Source organism: Prosopis cineraria, unplaced genomic scaffold (genome assembly GCF_029017545.1).
Source record: "Prosopis cineraria cultivar Desert tree isolate PC_DT_omini unplaced genomic scaffold, ASM2901754v1 PC248, whole genome shotgun sequence".
Lineage (NCBI taxonomy): Eukaryota > Viridiplantae > Streptophyta > Magnoliopsida > Fabales > Fabaceae > Prosopis > Prosopis cineraria.
Genome location: NW_026555575.1, coordinates 77 through 10,963, shown reverse-complemented (window position 1 = coordinate 10,963; position 10,887 = coordinate 77). Strand labels below are relative to the sequence as shown.

Genomic DNA, 10,887 nt, shown 5'->3' with positions numbered 1-10,887 from the left:
AGTAGATACTTGATAGATATTAGATAAGCGGATAACCAATTTTCTTTTTAAAAAATAAATAACAAACGTGTCTTTATTTAATCTATGGTTGATTTTTCCTTGATATTAGATATATTTGATAATTCATTAATGGTTATGATTAATTACAAAAACTTATATCCATTTAGTTGAACAGCTAACATAGCATATTTGATTATTATAGTAATACTTTATAATTATATAGTTATTTAAATTGTTATTGTATAATTTTAAAATTCAATTCGTTCTTGTATCATTTTTATATTTTTTTCACGCATTTATTAAATAAAAAAGAACCATGGGCACTAATGTTTTAAAGTACATTGACTTTTCAAACAATAATAGTGACTACTCTTGCTTTCTTATAACTTATAAACAATGTAATTTGATGTAAATATTGCAGAAAATATTTTTCATATATTTACTTCATTACTCGATGCGAACAATAAGTCACATTATTTGATTGTTTTTTCATATTTTATATTAATTATATTTTGGGCCAAATATTGGTTGCTCCTTCCCTAAGTATTTTTTAAATAATTGAGTGTTAAAAAATGTAAAGCATTTTAATTTTTTTAAAATATAATCATTATTTTTTAAAAAAATACTAATATTGAATAAATTACTTTATATTTTTTAAGGTGAAACACTATATTAAATAGAGATAAATATAAGAAAATAGAATTAGTTTAAAAATAAATAATTATTTTATTAAGATTAAAATTTAATTAAAAATGTTTTATATTTTTTAATAGAAGAGTCTATACCCAACAAATGTTAGTTATACAATTACTATGATGATGAGTTGTGACTGTCACATTATACACTCCCTCTGTTTAAAAATATTAAATATTTTTAAGGAGTTAGATATTAAAAAATGTAAGGTATTTTTAGTCTTTTGAGGTATAATTATTATCTGTTTTTTAAAAATATCCCTATTGATAATGACTTTATATTTATTATAAAATATTTAATAAAATAAATATAAAATATGGCATTAGTTGAAAAGTAAATAATTATTTTATTGGGAGGTGAGATTTAGTTAAAAATGCCTTATATTTTTTAATTGAATGGAGCGCTTTTAAACGTGCACGGTAATTAAATGGCAACTCAGGGACATTTTGGGAATTGGAATTTAGTGCGGAGACTTGAGTCGTTTCCTCCCCCTTGTCTAGTATCTCGCCTAGTTCTCAAGTTCTATGACCCTCAGGACACAAACCCGAACTATATCCCAGTGTAAGTCGTCGCCATCGAAGAAGTGCAAGCGCTGAGTTACTAGGCCCGCAATATCATGTTTCATATACGTATGATTTGACCCCCTTCTTCACAATTAAACCTTAACTGATCCACATGCAAATTACTGATGAAGCCGTTCCTATGCTCATATGCTGATAATTGAAATTATCTGTTATTGGTGCAGGAATGGCCAGAATCCTAGCTGTATTTCTGGCGTTGCTTCTGGCTATTTCGATCTGTAAAGCGGCGGTGATTTACGAGCCGATCTCGGATTCTCATCGAACTGTGGCCGTAGAGCTCTTCGCGCCTATTAATGGATCCTATCCCAGGTGAACTAAACCCTAGTTAAACCTTTTTAATCTCAGGATGCTAATATCCGTCCTCCAGCTTCCCTTGGAGAACGGAGGATTGGTGAGAGAGTCTTGTGCCGCGAACTGTTCTCGACGCCAATTACATTTTGAAAGCACAAAAAAAAAAATGATTACTTTTTGGCGATTCCAATATTTTTCTGATGTATCGAGATTGACGTACATTTGGTCAAAAAAAAAAAAAGATTGACGCCAAATCTTATTTGTTTTTCTCTGATAGTTTGGAGGGACAATACTTAGGCGCCGTATATCATCAGTTAATCTCTTTGGTTTGTATCGCTTTGATAGGCAACTAATTATAATCTTGCATTATCACTTATCAGTTTAGAAGATACATATGAGGCCTTGAGCATTTATGAGATTCTTGCAATAGAAAAGAAGCCTGATGTGAGCACAACTGCTTGTCAAAAAGTAATGGAGATTCTTGGGTCATCATCTCCTCCAAAGGATGTGTTCTATGCCTTAAAAGTTAATGGAAAATTGAAATGCAAGGTCGATGAGAAGGTTCTCAAGGTACCTGCATGCCATGCCCATTATTTCGTTTGTTGCAGCTTAAATGTTGTTGCCTGTGAAACTTTCATCGTTGTGTTTGAATCTCAAAATTGACGTTGGCATTTGTTTTACTTGTTAAGAATATTGCTTCAAGACTGCAAGCCACTGTCAGTGATGCAAGTACGTTGTTCGACATATACTACTCAATAGGAAGTCTGGTTCTTATAAAGGTAATTCTTGGGATTTTATTTAATTGTGCAAGTGAGTATTTTTTTTTTTCTTCCCTTCAATGTTCTTTAGACATTTTAGCTATTATTACAGAGATATCTCTCTTCTGAGACTTTTTTTCAGTTCTGTTAATGTCCTCCCTTCCCCCAAAGAATTCAGTACTGTTGCTGCCACAAAGCAATGTAATATATGTTTCTATAATTGCTTCTGATCTCCCAGTGTTGTTTGCAGGATCAGACTCCTAATGTTGATGTGCTTCTTGCTGATGGTGATGGGACATTTCAATCAATCAAGGTTTTTTTTATCATATTTTTCTTTAAGTTTCTATATATGTTTGCATTAGGATATAGAACCACAACCCGTTCATATCATTTTCTTTTGCTGCAATCACAATTCAAAACCTAATGTGGAAACCTGAGTTAAGAGTTAATGTCATGCATTATTGGCAGGCGCTAAGCCAGAGTGATGGAAGATGGCGCTACAGCCCTGATACCCTGAGTCTAGTACTTATGCTGCCGGTAATTATATGTGTTAATATTTCTCTCTCTGTGTCTTTGTCAAGCTAGGGCTAGGCTAGCTTGAGCCATTGGATCCCAATGGTATTTGTGATATATAATCCATACTCATAATTAGTAACTTGTTTTTACATGCATGTTGCAGGATTAGCACTTGAAGCATTTGCTGGGGTGATCTCACTAGCATCTTCTGAAATTGATCGGTCTGGGGTAAAGTTTGGGATCTTTAAAATGTGCAATTTTAAAAAAATGACATAGGGTAGTTGCATATATTGTGCTGAAATTTATTTGATGAAGCTTACAGGCAGTGCTAGCAAGTTAAATTTGAACAGCATTGATGCTTGACTATTTTGATGATAATCTTAAATCTAGAAAGTCATTGTAGTTAGTTAGTTAAGCTTTTTGAGTTTTGATTAATAATAATTTTCCTTAGAATATTTTAAGTGAACTGTTCAGACACCAACAAACTGTGAACTGAATATGACTTTCATCATCATCTGATGGGCCAAAGCGAATTGATCCAAACCAAAGAGTGGCAAGGTTAAAGAAGCCTTCCTCAAGGGGCTTAAAGTGAAATAGTGAATCTCTTCTGATATTTAATAACACTGTGTACATGAGCATGAGAGATAGAAGGGGAAGAGGAGTGAGAGAGCAGGCTTGCCCGTGAAAATGCTGCTGTAGACATGACAATTAGAGAGTAATATTCCTGTAATTTGATTGATGCCATGCCAATGCTGCTGCTTCTCTCTGTTGTATCGTGCAATCATATCTTTATGGGCGCTTTTATTGGTATCTTACATTAGTTCCATATTGGCAGATTGATATGGTGAAAAATGATATATTGAAGCTTTTTTGACAGCATTGAGAAATATGGTATGTTTATCTAATTCCTCATTCAATGTTTTTTTTTTAAATTATACATTAATTTAGAAATCTATATTATGGATGTAGTGGCAATGAAGTCCTTTTCTAATCTTATGATTTTGTATTGGATAGGCTCTATTGCTCATAACGTTAGTGCATTCTAAGCTTCATTAGGTTTGGTGTTCATGTTGACCTTGCGTTGTACTTTTCCTTTTTTTAATGTTATTTAACTATGATTATAGACATATCCTAATATGTTGTAAAATTATGGCTTTTCTTTGGGATTTCTATTTTCTTGACCTCCATTCTCTGTTTTTCTGCAACGGGACCTTGTTATTGGTGGTCAAATTATGTTTTAATGAACTAAGTAGGCTGGTGGCTGAAGGAAGTAAATGGACCTCTAAAATTCTCGTATCAAAAGGCTTTTTGTTTCTTGTGTACATGAACTTCTAATTCTCTTGTAGGGTTGAGTATGAGTGAAATTACTGCTGCGTTCGATATCAAGTGCCTTAATGTAGCTAGAAGATACTTGTAGATTGTTAACATTCCTAGTTCTAGCCCCTCTTCCTCCTAACTTCTAATATTTTTATCACTTTTTTATCGTGGGGACTGGGGATAAAGCTATTTGGTATTTGGTGCTACCTGATAATCTAGACTTGAGCAATAATTGTCACTTTTCTCCATTTGTAGTCATTGCATTTTCTTGTCCTGCTGCTAAGCTTTATGCATAATTACAGTGGTCTTAGATGAGCATGTTGTCTATTTTCAGATGATGGGACCTTTTACTTTGATGAGAAAATTGTTGGTGGACGTGAGTATCAAGGTTCTCTTTCCACGACTGCTTCGGTTGTGCGGGGGCTTACAGCATTTTCTGACATAACTTCTGAAAAATTGAATGTGCGTGGACTGTGTGGGATTACTTTTTTTCTTAGTCTTTGAAAGATGTTCTATTAATGCTTTGGTTTTTTATATTTCCAGCTTCCAGCAGATAAATATGGGTTTGGCAAAATTCTTCCTGGGCATTGGAATCCCAGGAGATGCAAAGGATTTCTTCAATCAAATAGAATCATTAGCTTTTTTAGAGAATAGCAGGTGAGTACCCTTTTAAAATCAATTGCATAGTTACAGTTTAATGGTATTATATTTATATTCTTCTTCTCTGATTGATTAGCCTCTTCATTATAATTGAAAAATGCATATAAACTGAATCTCTTATGGTGTAACTGTAGGGTTGCCACCCCATTGATACTGTCTCTTCCTGACACTGTTTTTTCATTAACCAATGAAGACTTGCTTAAGGTATGCAACTGAGTTAGGATTTTTAAACTGTTGGTTTTATATCACTGAAGTTACAAAAGTTAGGTAGCTCTTAGAATTTGGGATTTAATGAGTTTCTGAATGCCATGATTAAGGCAAGCATTTAGGTGTCATGCCCCATGCCTGATGACGTTGGAAAATATTTTTTATTTATTCTGGGCCTCAGTCACCTCATATGCTTGCCCTTCTGCTTTTCCCCCATCATTATCATTACATTTTCCCTCAGCCAGTCACTTGCATTTCTGTTTGGGCTCTTGACAACTTTAATCTTAGATTTGCGGCTGTGCAGTGTTGATTCTTGTCATTTTCTGTTGACAAAATTTGACAAACACATTTCAAAATTAATCAGGTTAAGGTGAATACAGTGCTTGGTTCAGCTGCACCACCTTTAACGGTAAACTTGTTCGAGCATTCAGATCTGGTGCTGAAGATTCATCTATTATTGAGAGTAAGGTGAGCAATGCCTTATTTCCAGGAGCAGGGTGTGAGATTTTTCCCTCTCTCTCAGAAAACTTAGTTACCTCTTTGAAGGATCTCACTTTCCATTTTGTGATTACCCTGTACCTTTGCATGATATAGGAGCTCCAGTATGACTCACAAGTGGACTTCATGTCTTCAGTTTTCTCTCAAAGCATGTGGATTTGGGAACTTATATATTTGTTTTTGAGGTATTCCTTCTTGTTTAATTTACTTATTTGTTTTCCTTTCAGTTGCATCAGGGCATATTTATTGTATTTAAAACCTATTTTGTAGATGGTGCTTCATGGATCTCATAATGATAAAATATATGCCACTGGAGGCCAAATTCACGTGCCAGTATATGTCACTGGAATCAATAAAGTTGGCAATGCAGAAATTGCTGTTCTCGACAGTGATTTGGGAAGTGTTGAAACCAGAAAAACGTATGTTTCAAGTTATGTTTAAAAATTATGAGCCGTTATATCCGTGGCAGTACTGATTTCTGATAAGTGATAAGTAAAGTAAAACAATTTCTCATCATTCTATTTCATGTTTGAAGTTTGAATGATACATATGAAGTGCTATTTTGTATTTGAGTGGCTTTTTGGGTTTCAATTGGCTTTTTACATCCTGCTTTTTCCTATCCAGGTTGGATTTGTCTAGAAATAATGTTGTTTCACTCTCAGCTAACCACCTGCAGAAGTTGCGTTTGTCATTTCAATTGACAATGCCTAATGGTCGTGCTTTTAAGCCACATCAGGTTAGTAATTAACATTAAACCTTCTGAATGAATTATTTTCACCACTTATTTTATTGAGGATTTTGTTGTTCTGCAGGCATTTCTTAAGTTGAGACATGAGACTAAGGTTGAACACATCTTTGTGGTTGGGAATACTGGCCAGAAGTTTGAGATCATTCTTGTTAAGTTTCTCTGTCACATGTTTTATTATTGTCTTGGCTTGGAGTTCTCTTGAGTACTGTTTTTTTTCATTTGTTACATCCTGTAGTAACTAGCTATTACACATAAGCAGAATTCGTATATTTGTCCATAAAGGTCAGTTTATATTCATCTACTTTATAGTTTTTGTTTTCCTCACATTTTTTTTTAATTCTGACTTGTAGGATTTTCTTGGCTTGGTGGAAAAATTCTTTTATCTCTCAGGCAGATATGACATTGAGCTGACTGTTGGTGATGCTGCCATGGTGTCTGGCCCTACAAGCTTTCTTTTAATTTCCCTCCTTCACTTTTATACTGACCGTCTGAGCTTTTATTTTATTATCTTTTTTTTTTTCAGGAGAACTCTTTCTTGCAGCCTCTGGGCCATGTTGATTTAGATCTTCCAGATGCACCTGAAAAGGGAGCTCGCCCTCCTGCTCCACCTGTTGATCCTTATTCAAGATATGGACCCAAAGAAGAGATAACCCACTTATTCAGGGCTCCTGAAAAGCGACCACCGCAGAATCTCTCGCTAGCTTTCTTGATTTTGACCCTTTTGCCACTTATTGGTTTTTTGGTTGGTGTGAGTCCTATAATCCTCAATAATCTCCATGTGCGTGTTTGGGATAATTGGAACAAAATATGATGGCTGGTAGATTCAAGTTATTTGAAATCTTTGATGAAAGTAAAATAACCTTGGTCTCAGTTAGTGATCTTGACATCATTTTTATCTAACTACTCGGCTAATGTTCTTCATATTTTGAGTACTCTTTTGCTACTTATGATTGTGAAGCGTAGGGATTGTTCAATGTTGATGAAACATTCCCAATTACTTGCATATATTTTTTGTACCTGCTTTTTATCGTGGTTCACATTCCTCCTGTGGGGTAGGTGGTAACAGTATTCATTCTGTCTGATATCATTTACAGCTTTTACGATTAGGAGTGAACCTGAAGAACTTCCCTGCTTCATCAGTAAATGCTCTCTATGCTGCTCTGTTCCATCTTGGCATTGCTGCAGTTCTGTTGCTTTATACACTTTTCTGGTTGAAGGTAGGTCACTTTTCATATTAATCCTGAACAGAGCAGTTGAGCATTTTTCTGTCAGTTCTACTTGGTGTTTTTGAAGTATTTTGTATCAGAGGTGGTTAATTCCTGATGAGAAGGGTAATTTTTAGTGTCAGAGGTGGTTAATTCCTGATGAGAAGGGTAATTTTTAGTGTATGTCATGGTTAACTAGTAGGCTAATGACATTAATCTATGTCATCTATCGTATATGATGCATATATTGGTGGAATGTTTGTTTATTTTGTGGTTCCATTTTTCTTCTGACAGGGCAATTAAGTTGAAAATCTTCCCAATTTTCCTAGAAGTTTCTGTTTATTGACTACACGTGTGTTTTTGTGCAGCTGGACCTGTTCACCACACTCAAAACACTAAGTCTTTTAGGAGTATTTTTGCTGTTTGTGGGACACAGAAGTCTTTCCTATCTCGCTTCTACATCGGCCAAGTTGAAGTCTGCATGAGTAAACCGATGAATCTCCCTATATATATTACAAGAGACGACAATAGAAAGAGTTACTTCTTGAAGGGAAATTGGTGCTAATCCAGTTTTGTAGGACCTTTCTTGGATCAGCTCATGGCGAGTGAAGATAGTTGAGTTGTATTGAAAGAGAAAAGTTCATCTCGTTGATCTCTGCTATTCCCCTTTGAAAAACCTATGATGGTCCAACCAATGTTTTAGCCTTCGTTCTACCTGCCCTTGACCTTATTTATGGTAAGCATAGCCTTTTTTAACATTATGCTTTCGAGTTATTGACCATTTTTTTTAAGAAAAAGGTAACATTATGCTTTCTAGTCAGCAAAATATTTCCTTTAGCTACCTTAGCCTCCCTGTTCCAAAATGGCACTTCTGCATTTGATAGGATACATATATTATGCGTGCACCTGTGTTGTGGTGTCATTTACTTGGTATGATGATCCACAATTCCAAAGAAAAAGAAAAGGACGAACTAGAATGAGGACTGTAAATAGCCGTAAACTGGGCTGTTACTTGAAATCTTGAATTCATGTGATGTGCTAAATCAGGCAATTTCAAGATGTTCAAATAATTTGAGGTTGTTTTTCTTTCCAACAAACGAGACGTCCGCCCTGCAAAGGTTATTTATATTGCGGGATAAGCAGTCCTCGTTTCTTGATAGTCTGTTTTAGAAAATTAATTCAGGAAAAAATTTTCTACTCCGCGACTCGTAACTTGATATTTATGTGAAAATATTTGTTTTGGCAAAACACAATTTTATTAATCATTGAAAAAATGGACTCTACACACTAATAATCAAAGCAAAAAAAAAAAAAAAAAAAATTTTAAGTTCTGATATTTTGTTCATGTTTTGTTATTGATTTTCGTTTTTTTTTTGGGTGTTTTAAGTCTTTATATTTTTGTTTTTGAATGTTTTAGTTCCTTTTATGAATAAAGTGAAGAGATTTAAATTATTAAAAAAAAATAAGGATTAATGACAAAACACAAAGTGTATTGAGCCAAAGTTATGTTTGTCCCCAAAAAAAAAAAAATCACTCAAGATCTTGTACAGAAAGAACTAAACACAAACACAAACCAAAAGAACAAGAATAAGTTATGCCAGTTGAAACAAACAGCAAAAGAAAATTAGAGAATAGTAATAAAAAACAATATTAAACAAAAACAGTCATCAGCTTTGCTGCAACAACGCATTAACCAACGCCACACCTTTCAGTCTCCAACCTGCCTTCCTTTAACAAAAAGTGGGAAAAAGGGTTTCAAATCATTGGTCAAATATTAATCAAAGGGCCCGTTGGTGAGATAACTTATGCAAAAGGGACGACCTCTTTCTACAAGATACACTGCTCAATCAACTACTTCAATACCCTTTCTAGATGAAAGATTAATAACAAAACCAAACATTTAGGTAAAGAATCTAAAACTTCCTTCATCTCCCACTTGCCTCTCCATTCAGCCCCTGTTATTAATTTCTTCTTATAGCGCCAGAAAAAAATCTGCACAATCAGGCTTTGTATCAACAGCTTCAACATTTTGCTCGTTTAGGATTGCAATAACTTTTTTAATCGCCAATACTTAAACCACAAATGGAGAATCAGCTTGCACCATCTCTCAATCCCCAAAGCATTTATCCTTTTATGTTCCTGCAAATCAACCAATAGTTGTTAGTGATTAAATCATAAGATTATTCACAATTCACCTTAACCCTCCCTCTCCTCGGACCCACCCAATTCATCACAATTCATACTGTACCGAGAGACGCAATCGTTTCAATGATCAATGCAGTAGCCCATAGTGCAGTGCCCTTTATTACGACTACAATGTTGTTTGATTACACTCAGTTAAATTAATCAGTACCTTAGGGAAGCAAAATCCAGACAATGTTGTTGTAACGCAAACAATGTTGATACACAATCTTTTTTTGTTGTTGCCATTCTTGATTTGAAACTCAACATCCAGACTGAATCGACCTCGGAATGGTTATTTAGTACATTTATCACACCATACAACGAATATTCCCCTCAATAAATGGGACCCGCCAATCTTATCCCCAGCTCTTTCAACGATGTAAATTTGCGGATTAAAGCACTTAGTTTGTGCATATCCGACAAAACTGTGTTCTCTTTGAACAACTTGGTTTTCTTTAGGAAACTAATTCTTTTCTTGCTATTAGATTTATCTCAATTTGTCATGTATGTATATAACTTATCATCCTAAAAGTCATTATTTTCGTATCATTATCAGTTTTCTATTTATGATTCAACGTTATTGATTGGAGATCTCTGAAGCATGAGTTGCGACTTTCGATACAATATCTCAATAAATTAGAATATTAGTCCTAAGTTGACTCCACAGCTGTCTCTTAGTGATCTGGAATTATTTTTTTATACAACTCTCCTATCTAGTTACCGAGTAAATTTGAAAAAAAAATTGACAATGTAATCTTTTATTTTATTATTATTGTAGATGCTATGGTTTTATTGAAAGCAACCATGTTCAAGGCAAGACAGATACTAAATGTAGGTATATTGCTTATAATATTAATTCACCACATTATGAGAAATTAGTTTATCTCATTAAACCCAACTCCCATTGTAATGCAATCTTTTTTTTTTTAATTCACAAAGCTTTTAAATTTTTGGGATATATATGTCATATAACTACACTTGTTTAGTTTAGGGGCAGTGATTTAGGTTAAGCTCAACAAGCTAGCCTAAATGTTTTTAAAAAGGCTAGGACTAAGTTTAATAAACTAATAATTTTTAATACTAGTCCTAATAGAAATGAAATCCTAATTGGGTTTGGGCTTAACCTTGACCTGAATAACCAAATAAAAAATTATATTTTAGAAAGCATATAAAATATAATAAATATTAATTATTTTTTTAATTTTTAGGTTATTTTATATTAAAATACT

The 10,887-nt window shown here is 34.0% G+C and overlaps 1 protein-coding gene across 1 annotated transcript; it reads left to right on the top strand.

The window, feature by feature from the left end:
- Positions 1–1,171: 1,171 nt before the first annotated feature.
- LOC129296057 (dolichyl-diphosphooligosaccharide--protein glycosyltransferase subunit 2-like) lies at positions 1,172–8,290 on the top strand. Its single transcript, XM_054934654.1, is given in 25 exon segments — positions 1,172–1,322; positions 1,439–1,583; positions 1,946–2,135; positions 2,255–2,344; positions 2,574–2,636; positions 2,792–2,831; positions 2,834–2,860; positions 3,003–3,067; positions 3,675–3,707; positions 3,709–3,730; positions 4,491–4,618; positions 4,700–4,716; positions 4,718–4,813; positions 4,951–5,020; positions 5,388–5,436; positions 5,439–5,491; positions 5,618–5,636; positions 5,639–5,706; positions 5,792–5,940; positions 6,146–6,257; positions 6,334–6,417; positions 6,620–6,700; positions 6,793–7,017; positions 7,364–7,486; positions 7,843–8,290. Coding segments are annotated over 25 exon segments (2,079 nt in total). The 5' UTR covers positions 1,172–1,309; the 3' UTR covers positions 7,960–8,290.
- Positions 8,291–10,887: the final 2,597 nt, after the last annotated feature.